At 46.3% G+C, this 24,123-nt stretch overlaps 1 protein-coding gene and 1 long non-coding RNA gene across 2 annotated transcripts in view; both read right to left on the reverse strand.

Annotated features, from left to right (window-relative positions):
• Positions 1-4,349: 4,349 nt before the first annotated feature.
• Positions 4,350-24,123, reverse strand: part of LOC137615448 (uncharacterized) — a 53,855-nt gene continuing 34,081 nt past the window's right edge. The window contains exon 2 of the long non-coding RNA XR_011039244.1: positions 4,350-4,530. This is a non-coding gene — a long non-coding RNA (uncharacterized lncRNA). The remainder of the gene's footprint in view (positions 4,531-24,123) is intronic.
• LOC137615447 (proton-coupled amino acid transporter-like protein CG1139) overlaps positions 4,350-24,123 on the reverse strand; it is a 51,177-nt gene continuing 31,403 nt past the window's right edge. The window contains exon 10 of the mRNA XM_068345325.1: positions 4,350-5,467. Coding sequence (XP_068201426.1) covers positions 5,323-5,467 — 145 coding nt within the window. The 3' untranslated portion in view covers positions 4,350-5,322. The remainder of the gene's footprint in view (positions 5,468-24,123) is intronic.

Genomic DNA, 24,123 nt, shown 5'->3' on the forward strand with positions numbered 1-24,123 from the left:
AATTGTTTCAATTTAACCTTCTACAGCACTAACGGCACCACACTCCTTCGTTCTGCGATAGCAGCTGGCAGAGGGAGTACATAGTCTGAAGCATATTCCTTCCCTCTCGGGGAACTCCTTCCCCACCCATGGGTTCGATTGTTCTTCCGATTGGTCTTTAGTCAGCTAATTATATATTTTTATATAACTTTGGTACAGCATTAGTGATGCTGCACTCCTTCACTCGGCAGTGGCAGCCAGCGGAGGGAGTGCACAGATTTTAGCCTGTTCCTGTACCTCTTATGTGGACACCTTTCTTGTCTGCAAGGATTGTCCTCCTGAGAGATTTTTTTTCTTTTCATTCTTTTTTGTTTTTCTTCACCGCTAGGGACGCCGTACTTCATTTGGCTAAGTCAGGCAACGTAAGGAGTGCAAATTCGGATGTTCCTGTTCCTGCCCAGTCTCCGCGCCTTCTTCCTGCGGCAGTGCCTGACCATTGCGCTGAAGAAGACCTTAACCGTGCGCGCGATCGGTTCTCTCCAGAGCAGTTGCTGATTAGAACTCCTCGGAGTTCTTAGGATAACCCTTTCAGGGGAGCCCAGAAATAAGCTTCAGCTTCGTTTTTCAAGCAACACACTATGTCAACCTTCCTGCTTGATGACAGCGGCAGCAGATGTTGGTTGCCTTAACAGTCCGCAGGAAAGAGACTTCCTTCACCTGTTCGGACTCCCCTTCAAGGAATTCCTCCGGCAGGAATTTGCTTCATCCTTTCCCCGCCCTTCCTATTCAGGATCAAACTCATCTCGTCTAGAAGACTCCTCTCGCCCACCAGACTCTTCTCACCCAGCAAGACACATCTCACCCAGCAGACTAGTGGTGCCCGGCAAGACTCGTCACTCCCAGTGGACTTGTCTTGCCAGCAGACTTGCCTCGCCAAGTTGATTTGTCTTACCCAGCAAGACTTGTCTCGCTCAGCAGCGTTATCTTGCCCAGCAGAATCGTCACACCCAATTGACATGTCTTGCCAACAGTCTCACCTCGCCAAGTTGACTCGTCTCGTCTCGTTTAGCAGACGCACCTCGCCCAGTCCTGCTGCAGCTACACCGTCTGCTCCCGAACGGCCACGGTCATCCATCCATTCCCGATCGCTGACAGCTCATGATCGTCACTCACCACCTCGTGATCGTCACTCACCAAGTCGGGATAATCACTCGCCAAGTCGTGATTGTCACTCATCAGTTTGTGATCGCCATTCTCCAGCTCGTGATCACCGTTGAGCAGTGTGTGCTCTTTGTTCACCAGCTAGTGATTGTCACTCGCCAGATCGTAATCTGCACTCGTCTGCTCATGATTGTCACTCACCAGCTCATGATCATCACTTGTCAGCTCTCTTCCCGGTTGCTGCCAGCACCTAACGTTTCTTCTACTCATGATCGCCCCCCCTTCAGAACTTACAACAAGGCAACCCAGACCAGCTTGGTTCCAATCTTCTTTTGCCTCTGCAAGGAGCTCGTCATATCCCCTGGTAGTGTCCACTATTCAGTGTCACACTACCCATCTCCCTACTTTTCCTTCCGAGGTAAAGTTGCTCTCCGCCTTTGACGAACTGCTCTTCCGGCTAGATTAGCCAACGGCCACCGAAGAATCTCTGAAGCCTCATCCCTTGGTGTGTGTTTCTGACTTAATTAGGAGGAAAACTTTTGGGGGGGGTTGCAGAACTACCGGCTGCGATCTTCAATTCAAACAAGCATTGTGCTCCTCCCAGCAAAACTGACTCTTTTCATCAGAGAGTATCCTCATCTAGAAGACACAAGTACAGTATTTTCGGTTTCCTGATGATTTAATCTTTATGCTTTGTAAAGCCCACGTATACGATTGGCATTCTTCATCGATTCTCCAGACCTTGTCAGCGTTCACAAACATACATTCCTCACAAATGATTTCTTCGCACCACGACCACTACTAGTACTATTTCTTCTACTACTAGTGGGCTAACGTGCCTTGTTCCTCGGACGAAATTTCATTTTACACTTGCTACCTCTTCCCTTGTGTCATTTTATGGTATATGGTTACTTTACAAGCCAAGACCTTCATTAGTTGCTCATGTGCTCTCCAGGCAGGTAGAACATGGTTCTACACAGTGGTTGCTTTCTTTTGGGGTTATTTGCTCCTCTTCTCCCCACAAGTTCAAGAATTCGTTGAATCTCTGTCACGGGTTTTGGGGTGATTCCTTGGATCTTCTCCTTAGCCCTTTACATCTACATTGGGAGACATAACCTCATGGGGTTATTCCCTTCTTTCATTCCCTCTCTTCTAGGGGATTGAATTTAGCTCTTGCTTATGCTACGGCTACAGTAACCGAGATGCAAGGATTCCTATCCTCTTGCTCTCTGTCTCCGTTGGCCTACACTCCCTTGGAACTTGTACAAGCAAATCCTCCTTCGAAGAGGCTTATACGACCAATCCTTAGCTTAACCTCAGTCTTGTTCGTCAACCCTCTGACAATGACACTTTCCTGCAGCCTGAGTTCGCCCATCAGCCGATGTTCTTTTCTAGGGATAACTCTTTTCTCTCCCTCGAGTTAGATTCGCCCCATAGTGGGTAATCCCCTCCTACAAGTTCAGAGTACTCATCTGTTTTCATCAAGGACAGAGCATCCACAGCTCAGCTACAAAAGCATGCACATCTCATCCACCCACCTGGTGAGGTGCGAGGGCAGTTCTCTTTAATCTATGCGAGTCCGAGCATAAGATCGCACTCCCGGACTCGGGCGTTACGTCTTTTTGGCAGAACATTGTTTCATCAAGATGTCTCCGAGCTTCTACAGTCAAATCTTTCCTATAGAAGTTTCCAGTTTTTGTCCTCTCCTCCTGGAACAATTTAGTTTATCAAACTGTTCGGTGAGGAGAAGGCATACGGTCAAACAAGCAGTTAGTCCAAAGGACTTTCTGAACAAGTTTGACCTCTAGGACACCCCTGAATTCCAGGACATCCGTCATCAAGGCGGTATCTTCGATCAGACAGGCATACTATGTCAAGGTGAGGTGCTTCAGTTTCAACAGTACCTTAGGTTTTCACGAGTTTTTACCCTAGTGTCAACCTGGTCCTACAGGATCAGCTTCATTCTCAAAGGACTGGCTGATCCTAACAGACTAGATGGCTTACCTTCATCACCACTGAGACAACTCGAGTTTACCGTGATCTGAGGACTGAATAAATCTCGAAAGATATCCCTACTTCCTTATAAGAGATGAGTTTTTCTTAGACATGTTCATCTTCATCAAGCTTCAGGAGTTTCCAGGAGTGTTCCTCAGAATGACAAGGTCCAAGGCAAAAGATGGCGTTAGTTTCTCCCTTCTATGGGGCGCACTTTCAGCCAGCGGTAGTTACGTTTCACTGGTCACTGTTTCACTCAGGTTCATGAAACTTGCATTGGACTCCCTTGAATTATCTCTTCAGTGGCAGTCAGCTGCTTCAAAGAAAAGGGGGGACCTCTTTTTGTACCACACAACCTTCAGGCTCTGGTCAGTGTGTGAATGTTACCATCATTTAAATCTCCTAGAGATGAGGGCAGCCTTCTTAACGGACAATTGGTAACCCCCTTCCCTTCAGGGGAGAACCCAGAAATGAGCTTCAGCTACATTTCTTAGGCAACTCTCAATATCGACCTTCAACTTGAGCTAGAGCTTGTTGATGGAAAACGGTGTATGCTGCCCAGTGATTCCCCTCTAGGTGTTGGAACTTTCCCTTCCGGAGACAGTGGCAGCAGATGTTGGTTTCCTTTACCCGTATACGGGAAAGACTTCCTTCACCTGTTTCGTCTCTCTTTGGAGGGTTCCTTCGGCAGACCTTGGATTCGTCCATTCTCCGCCCTTGCTCTTCGGAGCAGGCCTCGTCGTCAGCAGTCTCATCTCACTAGAAGACTTGTCTTGCCCATCAAACTCGTCTTTCCCAGCTGACTTGTCTGCAACTCCCGAGGGAGAGCCCGAGAGAACTCCCTCCACGAGACGATCTACTCTAGTAGCCACATGTGAACATCTTTCACAAAGCCGTAGCTTTGCTGCATCTTTACGTCTTGAGACTATCTTGCACCTCCTCTCTGAGATGCCAAAATCTGAAACAGCCAGAAAAGGCAGCAATGTAGTATATCATTACTTACGGCCAAAATCAAAGTGAATGCTCCTCGGACTGATGTGTGGGTTGGGCTTACCCACCACCCACCAGTAACTAACCATCACCTTGAAAGTTAAAGGTCCGCTTGAGCCTTGCCAAAATTATACTCCTATTAAAGTATTGTACAATGGTTTGTATTCGTGAAGAAAGAAATAAGTACAGTACTATTATGGGTTTGGTTTAAACAAATACTCATACATAATGTAATCATATATTGTATAAAAGCTTATCACTGCGTGATATGTATCTTGAATTTTTCATCTTAAAAACACTTCCATATTTATAACATTAATTTATTAACTACTATTCAGTGACACAGATTTTCTTAATGAAATATTAAAAGTTATTGTAGAAATGATATCCTGTAATTAGATAATTCTTAAAGAATACTAAGGTATTATAAATGCAGAAATAAAGAAAATTAAAGCTGTATGAGATTAATGGCAAGGAAAAGCATAAAAATAAATTAGGAATGTGTCAACTCGCAATGAATTGTGACAAGTAGCAAATTGTTATATACATTAGTTTGTACATAACAAATATGCATTTGGTGATAAAATTAACATCAAAACCTTAAGAGAGCAATGCCCATAATATACTATTACGTCTATAAAATAGCAATACAAAATTATATTAAGTGAACACAAAATACAACACATCTTTAAAAAGACATGTTTATGTACATACATGTACACCTACTTCACAAGAGCCAATTTCTTTTTAATAATAATAATCACTACCTTAGGCTACAGCTAGTTGTACACATCTGAAGAAACAAATAACCTCACATGGCAGTTTCATCACTGTAACCATATAAATACTGCAAGGATTCGGCCCCTCACAAAACTGTCATGGTGTCCGCTTATGGGATCCACCACATCCTGAGTCTAACGTGAACAGTTACATCATCACTGTATTACTTATAAAAGGGAAGATATGTTATAAAATACAACAGCAAAACAATAGAAGTATAAAAATATAGTTTAGACTCCACTGCAAGAGTTAACCTTTATTTAACATTTTTATTTTATTGTCAACTTGATAACACAAGATATATGCAGTATGAGCCAATTTCTCTAAAATGTCAACAAAACTTTACTTTATCAACCATAAATTAAAAAAAAGAAAAATCTACAATTTCTCATAAAAATTATGTACTGTAACAAGTGATCAGCATATAAATTCTGGCTTTGGTTGATCTGTATTTTGGAAATAAGTAATAATTGCAGTTACACTTGCATATGTACCAGATATAAAACAAAAAATTCCAAATAACAAAATACTAATGCACTTCAGTAGTGTGAGATTTGATAACCTGAAAAAAAAAAGAATATTAATTACTATTTTGGATAAAATATATTCTTTTTAATTTGAACAAAATCCATATAAAGTAATAATCTGCATTAAAACTTCATGGTCCCTATTTCATCTTTACACTACCAACAACCCTGAAATTGAAATGACCAAATCAGTCACAACTGAACAAGTGAAGGAAAATACCCAGGTTCATAGTATACACCAATCCTTCAGCTATTGTGGGTGTTACATTCCTCTCATAGTTTGTGCCATGCAGAATGGAGGGTTCTTGGTGATACCTTCCAAGGCTTTGTCAATCATTTTCTGACCACTGACAATGTGGAAATTTCTTTCCAAAACTGTTAAGGGTGAGGTTGGTCCCTTCAGTGACCTCGAAACATTGTCTTCATGTACTGTAGAGATACATAAAATTGCAGAATTGAAAGGCTCATGGATTCTCCAAGTGATACACCATTAAAAGTTTTCATTCTGAAATACCAGCTGGCATTACCACAGAACAGGTGTTAGACAGTTTTTTTGTGGGCCTGTGAATGGAAATTACCATCTCTTTTGCAGTAATGAAAATCCTCCCAGGGCTTCTTCCAAAAAGGACCGATCTTGTCACTATTAAAATATTGCTGTGGTATGTAAGACTGAATCCACAACCCTTTCAAATTCTGACACAAATGCCTTTGCCAGCAGATCTTGCAGCCTCACCATATTGCAGAGCTTTATAGTTGACAGTTTTTCTCTTGAAGTTTTCAAATCAGCCACAGCTCACTTTGAATGTTCCTTTTTCTTCATCTGCTGATACTACAAGCTCATTTTTCATAAGTCAGCATACAAAAACTTTGCCTTTTCATAAATAGAATGTTCTTGGTTATCGTATCTGCTAACTGTTTCTTACTGTCCCAAATGAGAAGTTCCTGATGTTACCTAGAACATGGGGCTGTTAATTCATCAAAGTAAGCACTCATTTTGCAGTATCAATTGCTTTGACTTCTTCCTTTTTCTTGAAAATCTTAAAAATTATCGACTTCGTATGATTTTACAATTATGCAAGGGCTGCTACACACGTGCCTTGATCATGCTTCTCTATAATTTCCTTTTTCAGCAGTAAGATTATCATTCTCATCATCTGCTTTCCTTCTTTCTTGATTATCTTGAGGGCTATTGTTGAGATGCTGTACTTCATACTGTTTATATTGGTAACTTGATGTGAACAATATAAATTTCAATTCTAGAAGGAACATGCATTCATAATTTTACCAAAGAAGATAGCTTAAGATACTTGCTAGATAATGCTAATTGATGCTAGTATAAGTGCTGTGGAGAGAGTAAAATGTTTAAGGTCTGAGCAAGGGAGAGGGAAGCATAGTCATCATATGTTTAACGCTCGGTATTTATTCTGTGCTTCTTATTGAGTATTCCTTCTCAGATGCATTTAAAAGTGTTGTCCAAGTATAAAGTTTTCTTCTGGTGATTGTCTACCCATTACATAAACAGTTAGATATATTAGATTTCCTAATCTCAAAGATTTCTTGAAGACTGCTCTTCTCTCTATGAAAAATTTGTAGGTAATTTGTATTTTTCCTAACTATACAAACCTTAGCTATTTAATATGGGTAATTACTTTCGGCGTAGCTGAAATGACAAGCCATCAGAATTTTAACGAGGGTTTACTACCCCACCGTTAGTTAGCGGGGGAGGGGGGGGGGGGGTTGGAGAGAGTTTGCTAACCCCCCCCCCCCTCTCACACACCTGTGCTGAGCTTACTTTGCTTAGAGGTAGGACTTAACGGGGCATAGGGCGGGCGGGCAAGTTTGATTAAATATCTGAGGTTTGTATAGTTAGGAAAAATACAAATTACCTACGAATTTGTCATTTGTTCCATAACTGAAATACAAACCACGCTATTTAATATGGGTGACTCAACCCTTAGGAAGGGTGGTAAGTCCCAGCCAGTACTGGCTTTTGGCTTTGCCCGGGGACTCAGTATCTGAGTGTGTCAGCACTCAACAATAAGGAGTCCCTGCACCTCGCTAGCACCTTGCTATGCAAGGGCTGCGGCCTACATAAGCTGTGTGTGAAGGTTTGAAGAGTGACTCGTCCTAGGAAGTTGACCTGAAGTCCTTTAGATGGAAACTTTAGTCTAGGACTCTACCAATACCACCTCGTCAGGGTATGGGGACATGACAGTATTAGCTTAATACTAGGAACACAAGGAAACATGGTTTACCTGCAGTGGTTTGAGGTCAGCTGTGCAGAGAACCCAGGATGCTGCTTTCCCCAAGAGAGGGGAGGATGAAGAAAAGAATAAGGGCCAGACATACCTTTTCATTCATGCAGACTAAGACCGGGTAACAATGCCCTCAACCCTCTGCTACTTGTCCATTAAGGAGCCTGAGGTTTAAACCAGTTGTTGTGCAGCCACTACAGGGCCGATAGAGAACGTATCGAGCCTCCTATGGGTTACGTCTTGCAGGTAGTGGGCTGTGAAGGTCGTCTGACGCTTCCACACCCCTGCCTGTAGAACCTCCGTCACTGGGAAGTTCTTTTTGAAGGCCAGGGACGTAGCTACGCCCCTGACATGTGCTCTAGGGCGACGTGATGGAGAAGGGTCAGGATTCAGGGATAGATGGATTACCTTACGAATCCATGCCGAGATGGTATTCTTGGTAACCCTCCTCTTTGTCCTCCTAGTGCTCACAAACAATGCCTGCACTTGGGGACGAACTGCAGCCGTTCTTTTGAGATATAGCCTCAGACTCCTTACTGGGCACAGTAGGAGATGGTCTGGGTCATCTGTTACAGAACGAAGACTCGAAACCTGGAAAGAGTTGAACCGTGGGTCCGGCACTCCCGGATTCTGAGTCTTAGCAACAAACTCAGGGACGAATCTGAACGTTACCTCCCCCCATCCCCTTGAATGGGCGATGTCATACGAGAGACCATGAAGTTCACTGACTCGCTTAGCCGAGGCCAAAGCTAGTAGGAACACCGTCTTCCAAGTCAGGTGGCGATCTGAAGCCTGGCGTAATGGTTCGTAGGGAGGTCTCTTAAGAGACTTGAGAACTCGAACCACGTTCCATGGAGGAGGTCTCACTTCCGACTGAGGGCAGGTAAGTTCATAACTTCGTATGAGTAGAGAAAGTTCCAGCGAAGAAGAAATGTCCACTCCTTTGAGCCTGAAGGCTACACTTAAGGCTGAGCGATAGCCTTTCACTGCCGAGACTGAAAGGCACATTTCTTCTCGCAAATACACGAAGAACTCCGCTATTGCTGGAATAGTGGCATCGAGTAGAGATACCCCTTCCATGACACCAACCACAGAAAACTCTCCACTTTGCCTAGTAGACCCCTGCGGATGACCTTCGCAGGTGTCCAGACATCCTGTTCGCAACCTGTTGCGAAAAACCCCTCTCTGCGAGGAGATGCTGGATAGTCTCCAGGCGTGAAGTCGAAGCGAAGCTACGGCTTTGTGAAAGATGTTGGCGTGTGGTTATTTGAGTAGCTCGTGTCGTGGAGGGAGTTCTCTCGGAAGTTCCGTAAGGAGTTGCATTAGGTCCGGAAACCATTCCGCGTGATGCCATAGCGGAGCTATCAGGGTCATCGAGAGATTGACCGATATTCTGGTCTTGTTGAGTACCCTCCTCATCAGACAGAACGGGGGAAAGGCGTATACAGTGAACCCTCGTTTATCGCGGTAGATAGGTTCCAGTCGCGGCCGCGATAGGTGAAAATCCGCGAAGTAGTGACACCATATTTACCTATTTATTCAACATGTATATTCAGACTTTTAAAACCTTCCCTTGTACGTAGTACTGTTAACAAACTACCCTTTAATGTACAGAACACTCAATGCATGTACTACAGTACCCTAAACTAAAACAGGCACAAATATTAAAGGTGATTTTATATCATGCATTTCCTAAACATGCTAAAAAGCACGATAAAAAATGGCAACCAATGTTTTGTTTACATTTATCTCTGATCATAATGTAGAAACAAACTGGAGGTAGAGCTTTGCTTATTACCCAGACATATTTCCCATACTTTTCCCTTAGAACTACATCACATCTTCCTACTTTAGATATATAGATATATATATATATATATATATATATATATATATATATATATATATATATATATATATATATATATATGTATATATATATATATATATATATATGTATATATATATATATATATGTGTGTGTGTGTGTATATATATATATATTTATATGTATACACATATACATACCTACATATATACATAAATACATGCATACATATATATATATATTACTGTATATATATGGGTTATGGAAAAAATCCGCGAAGTGGTGAATCCGCGATGGTCGAACCGCGAAGTAGCGAGGGTTCACTGTACGTCGATGTTGTCCCACCGTTGTTGGAAGGCATCTTGCCAGAGTGCCTTGGGATCCGGGACTGGGGAGCAGTACAACGGGAGCTTGAAGTTCAGCACTGTAGCGAACAGATCCACAGTCGGGGAACCCCACAAAGTCAGGACTTTGTTGGCTACTAGATGATCCAAAGACCACTCGGTAATCACTATCTGAGACGCTCTGCTCAGACTCTCGGCGAGCGCATTCCTCTTGCCTGGAATGAAGCGAGCCGATAGTGGAATCGAGTGGACTTCGGTCCATCTCAGTATCTCTACTGCGAAATGTGATAGCTGCTCTGAAAAGGTACCTCCCTGCTTGTTGATGTAAGCCACTACTGTGGTGTTGTCGCTCATCACCACCACAGAGTGACCCGCCTGGTATTGTTGGAACTGTTGCAGGGCCAGGAATACGGCCTTCATTTCTAGTAGATTTATATGGAGGCACTTTTCTGATTCTGACCACAGTCCTGAGGTCCCGTGGTGCAGAACGTGGGCTCCCACCCTTTCTTTGAGGCATCTGAAAACAGCATCAAATCCGGGGGGAGGACGAGAAGATCCACTCCCCTTCGTAGGTTCTCGTCTGTCACCCACCACTGAAGATCCGTCCGTTCCGCAGGACCCATAGGGATCATGACGTCCGGGGAATCGTGTCCTTGATTCCACCGGGACTTGAGTCGCCATGGCAGAGATCTCATTCTGAAGCGACCGTTGGGAACTAGACGAGCCAGGGATGAGAGGTGACCGAGGAGACGTAACCACGATTGAGCTGGGAGTTCTTCTCGTCTGAGGAAAGGACTCGCGACCCTCTTCAGCCTTGCTATCCTGTCGTCTGATGGGAAGGCTTTGTGGAGATTGGTGTCTATTATCATGCCTAGATATACCAGTCTTTGAGTAGGAAGCAGAGAAGACTTCTCGAGATTTACCATGATCCCCAGATCTAGGCAAAGTCCTATGATCCCCAGATCTTGGCAAAGTCCCAGAATTTTGTCTCGGTGTCGAAGAAGGGCTGACTCCGAGTCTGCTAGGATCAGCCAGTCTTCCAGATAACGAAGGAGACGGATGCCGATCCTGTGTACCCATGACGATATCAGGGTGAACACTCTGGTGAAAACCTGAGGTGCTGTGGAGAGACCGAAACACAGCACCTTGAACTGGTAGATCTTGTTGTCTAGGCAGAATCTTAAGTACTTCCTTGAAGACGGATGGACTGGGATCTGGAAGTACGCGTCCTTCAGATCCAGTGTACACATGAAGTCTTGCGGTCTCACTGCAAGTCTGACCGTGTCTGCCGTCTCCATGCTGAACGGGGTCTGCTTGACAAACCTGTTCACAGCTGAGAGGTCAATGACTGGTCTCCAGCCTCCAGACGCCTTCTTTACAAGAAAGAGTTGACTGAAGAAGCCTGGGGACCCGTCGACGACCTCTTGGATAGCGCCCTTCTTCAACATGGTCTCGACTTCTGCCCGAAGGGCTTGCCCCCTTGCCGATCCCATAGCAAGGGAGCTCAACGACACTGGATTCGCTGTCATGGGAGGTAGAGATGTTATGAACTGGACGCGATATCCTTGACTGATTATGGAAATCTTCTAGGAATCGGCCCCGAGTTGCTGCCACCTGCTTGCCCAACTTTGTAGGCATCCCCCCACTGGTGGACATGCAGGGGGACTGCCAATCCTAGCGTTTGCGGCCTCAGCCACTCCCTCTAGGATTTTTCCCTCTCCTGGAGGACTTCTTGCCCCTCCTGCTCTTGGCAGGAAAGGGCTTTGACACCGTTGTCTTCGCTGCCGTTGCCGGTTTCGTGGTCTTGGTAGGGCGTGGTTGCTGGGTTGCTGGAGGTTTATAGGGCTTTGATGTTAAAGCCCTATGTAGGAGAGAGTCCTGGTTGGACTTCCTCCACCTCTCAGCTGCCTGCTCCACATCCTTAGGCTCAAACAGATTCCTCCCCAAGATGGAAGAATGTCTGAGCCTGCTGATCTCGGTGCTGGGGACTTTCTGGTGGAATCTCTCAGACACCGCATCTCGATGCTTCAAGATTGTATTAGCCCACAAGTTCGAGACTTGGTGGGCTAGAAACTCGATGGTACGAGTGCCTGAAAGTAGAAAGGTCTCCATGGCCCTCCTGGTACTCTCCTTGGAGAAGTCCTCAGATCGTAACAGGATGCCCAGAGACCCTAGCCAGATGTCCAGCCACAAAGTTGCCTGCATGGCGCACTTCGCCACCTTCTCCTGGCTGAGGATCTCCGTAGCCGAGAAAGACACTTGCCGGGTGGAGTCTCTCTCTAGAGGGACTCCCCTGGTAAGCTCTTCCAAAGAATGGTGTAAAGGAAGAGCTAAACAAGTCTCCTCCATGATGTCGAAGTACCTCCTCTGATGGACACGAGGAGTTTGTTACCAGCGCTGGACCGGCTGGAGGAGGCAAGCTTGGAGAGCTGGCCCTCGACCTTATCCCTGGCACTCTTAACCCCCTGGGACCAAGGCAAAGCTGCACTGGCCCTAGAGGGTTTTTGAGTACCAGACTCGGTCCAAGACCGTGTCCTTGCCCTCATGAGGAGGAATCTCTGGGTCTGCGAACCCATTGAGATTCCTCATAAGGGTCAGAACCTGCCAGAACGCATGCTCTGAAGTCTCCTGTCCCCAAAGGCTCTTCTTGGGGGGACTCGTGGACGTTCTCCGAGGGCTTGGCTGGCTCTGTTCTAATCCTTGAGGATGACTTCAGAATCGTCTTGGAGTCCTTCGATTCCCTCCTGGGAGGGATACAGGACTCCAGCAGTGATGGTGGGAGGCTATTCTCCACCCCTACCCGTGAAGACTTCTCCGTGCGAGGTGGGGTTTCCTTCATTGGCGCGATGGGGGAACGCCTCACCTCACGGGACTCCCCTGAGGACGGGAAATCTTCGTCCAAAGGGGAGGGAGAGAAAGTCTGGGAGGGGGGGAAGAGGCCTTCCTCAAAGACTTCCGAGGAGTCAACTTCGCCCTTGGAGAAGTCACCACGTCAGCTACTCCTCTCTTCCTCTTCAGGGGAGTCGAAACTGCCACTGATTTGTGTCCCAGCTCAGAGAGAACAGGGTCCCAAACCAAGGCTGCCGACTGACAGCACAGCTGTCAGATACTCCCTCTGGAGGGAAGGGGATCGTTCGATCCCTAGGAGGAGTTACCAAAGCAGGGTTGGCCTGAAAAGAAGAAGGCAAGTTCCTGGACCTATCCGGAGTTCTCCCTCCCTCCGGTGAGCGTGCTGTTCTGCACTTACGGGGGGGGGGGGGGGATGACCTGGCTGCGCGTCGTCCTGCAGCCTCGCGCTGGGGATCGCACTGGCGCTTGCGTGATGGAATTTTGCCTGAATCGCGCACGCATAGGCGAGCGATGGCGCGTAGGGGCACGTTCTGGTGACAGCAGAGGGCGCGCAGCAAGCTGAATAAGCACTCGAGAGCACGAAGGCGATTGTTCGCGCGCAGGATCACGATGAGCCTGTGAGGGCGATAACGTTGGGCGCGCGCGCAGGATCACAATGAGCCTGTGAGGGCGATAACGTTGGGCGCGCGCAGGATCACGATGAGCCTGTGAGAGCGATAACGTTGGGCGCGCGCGCAGGGGATATATCCCTTGCGCTTGGCCGCGCATGAGGGCGCACATCAGGAAGGAACAGCAACAGGAGGGCGCGTAGGTGAAGGATGGCGTGCTGGCGAACGCTGGCGAGCAGGGGAAGAGATTACCTTCCCCTTTGCGCCCAGATCCGAAGATCGTGGGCGCGCAGGAGATCATGGGCGCGCATCAGGATGAGGGCGCGCTAGCGAGTAGGAGAGCGTTGGCGCACAGGTGAGCGCTGGCGCGTATCACAGGATCACCTGGAGAGCGCTAGTGCGCAATTGCGCACTAGCGCGCAGGTGAACGATGGCGCGTAAGGGACTTAGTCACATTGTGAGAAAGTCCCTTGTGCCCCGAAGGGACCGATGCCCATTTAAAAACAGGGTTCGTAGGAGCCCACAGCGCATCAGCGGCCAGGAACGGCGACGGCAGGTCAGCAGGTCTGGCGGGTGGAATGTCGGCGTGTCCTTTGTAAGGACGACCTTCCACCGAAGGAGATCGCGAACGATCTGCGGAGAGGTCCAGGGATGTAGCTGGCAGAGTCGGTGAACGACGGCGAGGTTCCTCTGCGGCGGACTGCGGGGATGACGAGCCGAAGAGGCGCCTCCTAACACCCTTGTGAGGTGAAGGAAGTCCTCTACGGCGAAGAGGAAGGCAGGCTTTACGCCTTATACGCCCTCTGGGGGGCCGTGGGGTCAGCAGGCTGACCAGCAGTCCTCCGAAGAGGAGTCTCTGTTAGTGAACTCCCCCAAGGGGGAGAATCACCGGCAGGAGAGACCGTTGGACTTAGTTCCTCCCTCGAAGGATGTTCGGAGGGGGGAACTAAGCCTTCAGCAACATCAGGAGCAGAGGTTTGATACAACTCATCAGAGGCCTCTGCCACAACAACGTCGACAATAGACAGAGGATCGACCTCTGCTAAAGATGGCGATTGTTTGACAGCAATTCCCAATTTGATCATGTCAAACAAGGCTTCCTTGGAGGGCGAACCCTCAAGCCCCAAGGAAGCCCAAAGCTGCAACAAATCATGATTAGTTACATTGACATTAGACATTAAATCCTCCCCCGGGGGAAGAGGAGGAGCTGCCTCGCTATGGGAGGCAACTCCCTCTCCCAAACCCCGAGATCGGTCAACAGAACTGCGGCCTACGCTACCACTCGACAGTTTCTCGGAAAAAACGATCGAGTGGGAGCTTCAGAGGAGGTTTGGGGCACGGAAGAAGAGCCCTTGGGATTTTCTCTTTTCAAAGAAATCTTCGAAGGAGAAATATCCCGCCTGGACTTCTTCTTCCGGCGCTGGGAAAACCTCTCCCACTGGGAGGTAGACCACTCCCTACACTCACCACATACGTTACTCTTATCACACCGTTGGCCCCTACAGTAAGGACACAAGGTGTGTGGGTCCGTTTCGACCGCCGACATATAAGTTCCACAAGGGCGGTCAGGTAAACCGGGACACTTACGCATCGCAGAGGCCAACTTCACAAACACTCCGTCAAAGAAAAAGCAAACAAAAGATTAGTAATGGCTGTCAGAGAAGGCGAGGGTGACGGCGAACACGTCCGTCTAGCACCCGAGCCGAGAGCAAAGTGAGCTCAGCACAGGTGTGTGTGAGGGGGGGGGGGGGGGGTTTAGCAAGCTACTTAACCCCCACCCCCGCCCGCTAACTAGCGGTGGGGTAGTAAACCCTCGTTAAAATTCTAATGGCTCGTCATTTCAGCTACGCCGAAAGTAATTACCCATATTAAATAGCGTGGTTTGTATTTCAGTTACGGAACAATTAGATATTGCGCCACCATTATGGAATTTAATGATATTTGTTGCTAGCTGGAACGGACTGTACTGTTTCAAAATCACTACAGTACATGAATGTGGCTATAAACATTGCATTTGATCACTTAACCATGAAGTAAAAGTATTCTTTTATCAAGTAAGGAACTAATGACTACATTCTGAGTTGTAAGTCCTGTGTGCTTAACATGGTCATCCATACTGAACAAATAAGAACAAGAGCCCTTATAGCCAAAGGACCAAGTAGAAAGGACTAATAAAAAGAAAAGAGAGTTTCCAGCTAAACCACTGACTTGCTTGAGGGTGGCAAATTCAGTGTCAAATCAAGAAAAAAGATTCCGTAAGACGCTCCTAAAGATAACCAAGCCATAATTGTAAGCGACTAGCAACACAAGGATCTCATTCAAAATTTAACACGCTCCACGGATACTCGAGACTTTACTGCAGTGTTCTCGGGTAGGGTCTCTGGGGACCGACTGGTCAACTTGCTACGTCATAAGCAGCTATTAATTAGTCTCTAGGACATTGCACAAGAGCAGTGCAATAGTCTGTTCCTTTACTTCTGCTGTTCATAATTGACATTTAAAGCAAAACTAAGGGATTTCACTGAAGATTAAAATTACAGATGGGTCAAGCTGTGAAAATCATATGAACCTAGGACTGCAGATTAGAACATCCTAAAGAACACTTTCATAACACTTGAAATGAAATTTTGAAGCTCTGCTCTCTATGACTTATAGGTAAAAGATTAAGTTTGCAATTGCATGCACAAAAAAAGAATACAGTATATAAGTTTGTAATTGTATGCACAAAAAAGAATCCGTAACAAACTTTACTTTATCAATAACTTTCGTTATACAGGTATATCAATTTTGACAATATTAATGTCACTATAAAAACAATTTTATATCAATACTAAAAGTATAAAGTATCTTATCTTACCTGGGCCAAAATGTAACCATTTCTATGATTGGAGGAAATATGATGGCAAGAGTGGAAGATGCCACGGCCCCCACAAGAGAGATGAACAACCCAATGTTTGGAATGGCAGCAGCAAAGATGACTGAAAAGGAAAACAAAACATGTACATACTGAAACATTATAAACATAAAACAAAAATGTTATTTTCATTAGTAAAATGATATTTTCATAATAAAATAAATTTTTGAATATACTTACCCGCTGGTTATATAAAAGAGCTGAAGTCCCTGACGCCAGGGCAGAAAATTCAAATCTCGCGCTATCGAAGATACGCCAGGTGTACCAACCGCACCCTAGCGGTAGAACAGGTGGAACTACACACCAACTCCAGTTCTTCCATGCCTCATAGCCATACCATAGGTAGTCTCTAGAGGGGAGGAGGGAGGGTGTTAAATTTATATAACCAGCGGGTAAGTATATTCAAAAATTTATTTTATTATGAAAATATCATTTTTAAATATAAAACTTACCCGCTGGTTATATAAAAGAGCTGATTGACACCCCTTGGTGGCGGGTCAGAGACAGCTACATACAGAAAATTCACTTAAGGGTTACATACAATAAACTTAAGCAGTTCTCACCTGATAAGGAAGCTGACAGCAATGATACTCTGCCTCATTTCGTCCGCTATCCTTAAGAGATCCAGTAATCTACTCGGGCTGAAAATCTCTAGGAGCTGTCAAACGGTACAAACACCTATAACATGACAGGACCTTAACCAATACCCTTGTTCCGGGTGCACTCAAGGAACAAATTGACCACCTAGCCAAATCAAAGATTGCGGAAGACTGACACCCAATCTCCACAAACAACCATAACAAACGAGTTCCAAGAGATAGAAAAGGGGTATTAGGAAAAAAAGGGAACGTAGTGGTAGATCATTCACCTACTATCGCATTAGCAGCTATAAAAGGACCCAACGTAAAAAGATCCTCATAGCGAGTCTGAACATTCTTCAAATAATGGGATGCAAAAACAGACTTACTTCTCCAAAATGTTGTATCCATCAGACTTTGCAGAGAACGGTTCTGTTTAAAGGCCACTGAAGTCGCTACCCGCTCTGACTTCATGTGTCTTGACTTTGAGGAGCCTCTGATCCGACTCATCACACTGAGCATGAGCTTCTCGAATCAACAATCTAACGAAAAAAGACAAGGCATTCTTGGACATGGGCATCGAGGGTTTCCGAACTGCACACCACAGAGCGTCTGAGTTACCTCTCAGATTCTTAGTTCTGTCCACATAACACCGTAGAGCTCTAACTGGACAGAGAACCCTTTCCAATTCATCGCCAGTCAAATCCGAAAGGTTAGAAATCTCGAAGGATTTGGGCCATGGTCGAGAAGGGTTTTCGTTCTTGGCCAGAAACCCCAGTTGCAAAGAACAAATGGCTTTCCCATTCCGAAAACCAATGTTCTTGCTTAAAGCGTGAACTTCACTAACTCTTTTCGCAGTGGCGAGAGTAACTAGAAAAAGGGTTTTCAAGGTTAAGTCCTTAAATGAAGCCGAGTGTAAAGGCTCAAATCTGTCACTCATGAGAAATTTAAGGACAACATCCAAATTCCAGGCGATGGGAGCCGTTTGAATCTTCTTGGTCGTATCAAAAGACCTAAGTAAATCTCGTAGATCCTTATTATCAGAAAGGTCTAGGTTCCTGTGTCGAAAAACCGTCGCCAACATACTCCTGTAACCTTTAATAGTTGATGACGAGAAGTTATGCTTAGTTTTAAGGTCCAAGAAAAAATCTGCTATTTGGGAAAGCGATGTACTGGAAGAGGAAATCGCGTTAGTTCTACACCATTCCCTGAACAACTCCCACTTGGACTGATACACCTTGATGGTTGAAGACCTTCTTGCCCTTGCAATTGCCTTGGCTGCCTTCTTCGAAAATCCTCTAGCTCTAGCGAGTTTTTCGATAGTCTGAAGGTAGTCAGACGTAGAGCTCGGAGGTTTTGATGATTTCGGGCCAAGTGAGGTTGTCTGAGAAGATCGGGTCTCATGGGAAGGCTTCTCGGGACATCCACCATCCATTCCAGTACCTCTGGAAACCAGCTCCTTGACGGCCAGAACGGAGCTATCAGTGTCATTCTGGTCTCCTCGTGTGAAACGAACTTCTGAATCACTTTGTAAAGGATCTTGAACGGAGGAAAGGCATAAACCTCCATGTGTGACCAGTTCATCAGAAAAGCGTCTATGTGAAAAGCTTCGGGATCTGGAACCGGAGAGCAGTAACACTCTAGTCGTTTGGTCTTCGCGGTGGCAAAGAGATCCACGAGGGGTCGACCCCATAACCGCCACAGACTCTTGCAGATGTCCGGGTGCAGAATCCATTCTGTGGAGAGAACCTGACCTTTCCTGCTGAGTCTGTCTGCGCTCACATTGTTGACTCCCTGGATGAACCGCGTCAAAAGAGTCACCTTCCTTTCCTCCGCCCAGATGAGGAGCAGTCTTGCAATCTCGAACAGAGGCCAAGAGTGGGTCCCGCCTTGTTTCGCAATATAGGCCAGAGCTGTCGTGCTGTCCGAATTGACTTGGACTACCTTGCCCCTGATCTGCTTTTCGAAGCCGATGAGAGCCAGATGAATAGCTAAAAGCTCTTTTTGATTGATGTGGAGAGAGGTTTGCTCCACCGTCCAAGTCCCCGAAAGTTCCTGCTTCTCTAGAGTGGCTCCCCACCCCGAGTTGGAGGCGTCGCAACACAACACGAGGTTTGGGTTCCTCTGAAGTAAAGACAAGCCTTCTTTCAGTCTGGGCTCGTTGTTCCACCATTGAAGATGAGACTTGATGGGAATGCAATCCCTGTCGAGGCTGTCCCCTTTCTTCCAATGGCGGTTGAGATGAAACTGAAGAGGACGCAAGAACAACTTCCCTAGGGTCACGAACTTCTCTAACGACGAGAGAGTCCCCAGAAGACTCATCCAATCTCTGACGGAGCAAAGATCTCTCTTCAGGAACGTTTGTACTTTTAGGAGGGCTGCTTGGATTCTCACCGACGACGGAAAAGCCCGAAAACTCCGACTGTGAATCTCAATCCCCAAATAAAGAATCTCCTGGGATGGAATGAGTTGTGATTTTTTCGAGCTCACCAGGAGACCCAGTTCTCTGGAGAGATCCAAAGTCATCTTGAGGTCCTTCAAACAACAATCGGCTGAGGAGGCTCTTATCAGCCAATCGTCCAGATACAGAGAGGCCCTGATTCCCCTCGAATGCAGCATGCTTGCCACGTTCAGCATGATCTTGGTGAACAATAGAGGAGCCGTGCAGAGTCCGAAACAAAGAGCCCTGAACTGGAAGACCTTGTTTCCGTCCATGAACCTCAGATAACGTCTGCAGCTGGGATGAATCGGAAGGTGGAAATAGGCATCCTGAAGATCTAAAGAGACCATCCAATCGTCCTTCCTCACAGCTGCCAGAACTGTTTTCTGAGTCTCCATGGTGAACGTCGAGTTTTGGACGTAACCATTGAGCACACTTACGTCCAGAACCGGTCTCCACCCCCCGGAACTCTTGGGTACTAGAAAAAGGCGGTTGTAAAACCCCGGAGACGTAACATCTTGCACTTCCTCTATTGCTCGTTTCTCTAATAAAAGAGACATCTGTAGAAGCATGGCTTGTTTCTTGGGACCCTCTCTGTATTTGGGCGAAAGATCCACTGGATCTGTGACTAAAGGAGGATTGGTCAGGAAAGGGATCTTGTAGCCTTCCTTTAACACCTGGACGGACCAGGGGTCCGCTCCATTCCTCTCCCAAGCCTCCCAAAAGTGAGTCAACCTGGCCCCCACTGCTGTCTGAAGGAGAGGGCAGTCAGACTTTACCTCGGCCGGACTTGCCCCCTCTGCCTCTAGGTTTCCTTCCTTCTGGTTTAAAAGAGCCTCTTCCAGAGGGCTTCCCACGAAAGGACTGAGGACGAAACCCAGAAGAAGATTCCTTAGGTTTTCGAGAGGAGAATGACGGAGGCAAAACTTTCCTAGACGAATGAGTAACTAAGTCATGTGTGGCCTTCTGAGTGAGAGCAGTAGCCACCTCGCCCACTAATTCCTGAGGAAATAAAGAATTAGACAAAGGTGCGAAAAGAAGGCCTGTCTTCTGATAGGGAGACACTCCTGCGGAGAGGAAGGAGCACATCGTGGCCCTTTTCTTGAGAATTCCAGCTGTAAACAAGGCAGCAAGTTCGTTGGAGCCATCTCTCACACCTTTGTCCAAGCAGGACATCAAATGAACTAAACCACTAGTGTCCGTTTCCGTCATATCAGAGACCCTCTTACTCAAAGCCCCCAAAGCCCAGTCCAAAAAATTAAAAACTTCGAAGGCCCTGAAAAGACCTTTAAGCAAATGGTCGAACTCTGGAATGGACCACCAAATCTTCGTCTTCCTTAAGGCAAGACGACGAGAAGCATCTACCAAACTTGAAAAATCCCCTTGTGCAGAAGAAGGAAAACTCAAGCCCAACACTTCACCAGTTTCATACCACACACTAGATTTAGAGGCTAACCTAGCGGGAGGAAAGGCAAAGGCCGTCTTGCCAAAAGCTTTCTTGGAGTCCAACCAAGAACCCATTAACTTCAAGGCCCGCTTAGAAGATCGAGAAAGAACCATCTTGGTGTAAACTGGAACCTTAGTAGCTTTACCTAAGATGAATTCAGAAGGCGGAGAACGAGGGGCCACAGGGGTAAAAGAATCCGGGAAAATTCCAGTCAAGATAAGCATAAACTTGCGAAGGTCCACAGCATGCTGATAATGCTTCTCCTCCTCATTCTCAGAGACTTCCTCAATAGGATTATCCTCATCCGACTTTTCCTCTGGTTCGTCTTCTGGCAGTGCAGCAACAGCCGCAGCCTGAACCGAAGGAACAAACGTCTGGATGGGACTGCCTGTCAAGGCCAACATCTGAGTCAATTTGGTGGGGAGAAGTAGAAGTAGATTGATGCGAAACACGGACATGTAGACGATCATCCTCAACCAACAACTGCTTAGACCGCTTAGAATTCGACTGTTGTTGAACAGAAGAACGCTTGAAATCAGAAGGTAACTGTTGAAGATCGCCGCGAGGTCGCGTAAAGTCCGAGGAATGTTGCTGCGAACGATCAAAGTAGTCAGGATGTCGCCGCTGTAAACCAATGTTTTGACGCGCAGCGTCCAAAAGTTGTTGCCGCGGGCGATCCACTACTTCAAATTGTTGCCGCGTCTCGTCCACTTGTCGACGCCGATGCTCTTCCCCGCGACCAGAAAACGCAAACTGGTCAACCAAAACTCTCTGACGCGACTCATCAAAATCAACCTGGCGTTGAACACTGTGAATGGGAGACCGTCTAAGTGATAACTCGTCAAGGCCATAAACCATCGAACGTTTGTGCGATAACTGGTCTGACATCGAACGCCCAGACACAACGCCAACACCTGGTTGATAAGAATCCATCAACGACGAGAGTTGTTCCTTCATAGACAAAAGCGCAGTCCATTTCGGATCAACAGAACTCCTAGAAGGAAGATTCGCACTAATGTCACCACGCATTTCAGGGGAAGAAAGCCAATCCGATGGAAGAGGAGGTGCATGAATAGTTACAAGGTCCGAATCGGAAGGAATCATATCCGCACGAACACGGTGATCTGAACGTTTGGCCGGAGTGCAAGCGCTGGGAGAACGGAAACGTTCCGGTGAACCCCACGAACTACATCCTGGCCGCACAGGCGATTCCCGACGCTGTGAAGCAACATGGGAGCGTTTAAGCGGTCTCGACGCTCGCCGCCAGATCTCACTTCCCGACCCTTCATCGGAAGACGGGGATAACGTATGAACCTCACCTTTCCTACGATGAGGGTGAACGACCTGAGCTACGGCAACAGGAACGTTCGAGGGGACGTTTGCACGATTGATGACGCTTCTCGTTCCCTTAAGCCGTTCGACATTACTTCTCCCATGGGTTCGAGAGCTCGAAAGAGGTCTAAGGCTAGGTGAACGACAAGATCGTGCCGACGCACCCTCCGCAACACTAAACACATTATCAACACTTGTCACAACACCGAGAGAGTCACGATTCTTCGGTACCACATCAGACACTCGTGTCGACGCACCTTCCGCAACACTAACCACATTATCAACACTTGTCACAACACCGAGAGAGTCACGATTCTTTGAAACACTTTCCACAGTTCCGATAGGATCACGGTTTTTCAATACCTTTAACTCTGAAAAGATAGTATTTCTATCGGCTGCTAAGGACTCAACTTTCTCACCAAGAGACAAAATAGCAGTAAACATGTCCTTCATAGTAGGTTCCTGATCTACCACCACAGGGGAAGGAACAGGATTAGGAACAGGTAAATTAGGTAAGGTTCTATCCACAGATCGGGAAGAACTACGCCTAACTCTATCTCTCTCTAATCTCCTAACATAACGATCGTAAGTAACAAAATCATCATTAGTTAAGGAAAGACACTCATTACACCTATCATCTAATGAACAAAATTTACCCCTACATTTTACACAAATAGAATGAGGATCAATAGATCCATTAGGAAGTCGTGTACGACAACCCTCACTAACACACCTACGCTGAGCAGGGGAGGAGTCGGCCATTTTAAAGTTAACGTGAGAGACCGACAAGCAAAAAGTAAGGGAAAAAACAATAAAGAAAATCTCAACAAAAAGATTTCAAGATAAGAACCAAGGAAAATTAATCCACGATAGCTTAAACTCAAAAAAGAACGTTGTACATCACCAAACAACTTCCCAAGAGAGTAAAAACACGAGAGCGAACTTCTGTATGTCAGTCAGCTATGACGGCAGAGAGAAGAACTGGAGTTGGTGTGTAGTTCCACCTGTTCTACCGCTAGGGTGCGGTTGGTACACCTGGCGTATCTTCGATAGCGCGAGATTTGAATTTTCTGCCCTGGCGTCAGGGACTTCAGCTCTTTTATATAACCAGCGGGTAAGTTTTATATTTAAAAATAAATTTTTGAATATACTTACCCGATGATCATGTAGCTGTCAACTCCGTTGCCCGACAGAAATCTACGGTCGGGATACGCCAGCGATCGCTATCCAGGTGGGGGTGTGCTCAACAGCGCCATCTGTGGTCAGGTACTCAAGTACTTCTTGTCAACAAGACCTCAATTTTCTCCTCGGTCCACTGGTTCTCTATGGGGAGGAAGGGCGGGTCCTTTAATTCATGATCATCGGGTAAGTATATTCAAAAATTTATTTTACTAATGAAAATAAAATTTTTCAATATTAATCTTACCCGATGATCATGTAGCTGATTCACACCCAGGGTGGTGGGTGGAGACCAGCATACATGTTAACAAAGAAGCTAAGTATCCCGTATTTCATTTTATTAGTTATTCAAAATAACAAATATAAAATAAATAAGTACCTGGTAAGGAAGTCGACTTGAACCATTACTCTGCCTTTATTAAGTACGTCTTCCTTACTGAGCGTAGCGGTCCTCTTAGGATGCTGAACGACTCTTAGGTGCTGAAGTATAAAGGGCTGCAACCCATACTAAAGGACCTCATCACAACCTCTAACCTAGGCGCTTCTCAAGAAAGAATTGACCACCCGCCAAATCAACCAGGATGCGGAAGGCTTCTTAGCCGACCGTACAACCCAAAAACAACAATAAAAAGTATTCAAGAGAAAGGTTAAAAAGGTTATGGGATTATGGGAATGTAGTGGCTGAGCCCTCACCTACTACTGCACTCGCTGCTACGAATGGTCCCAGGGTGTAGCAGTTCTCGTAAAGAGACTGGACATCTTTGAGATAGAATGATGCGAACACTGACTTGCTTCTCCAATAGGTTGCATCCATAACACTCTGCAGAGAACGGTTCTGTTTGAAGGCCACTGAAGTAGCCACAGCTCTCACTTCATGTGTCCTTACCTTCAGCAAAGCAAGGTCTTCTTCCTTCAG

Source organism: Palaemon carinicauda, chromosome 21, assembly GCF_036898095.1.
Source record: "Palaemon carinicauda isolate YSFRI2023 chromosome 21, ASM3689809v2, whole genome shotgun sequence".
Taxonomy (NCBI): Eukaryota; Metazoa; Arthropoda; class Malacostraca; order Decapoda; family Palaemonidae; genus Palaemon; species Palaemon carinicauda.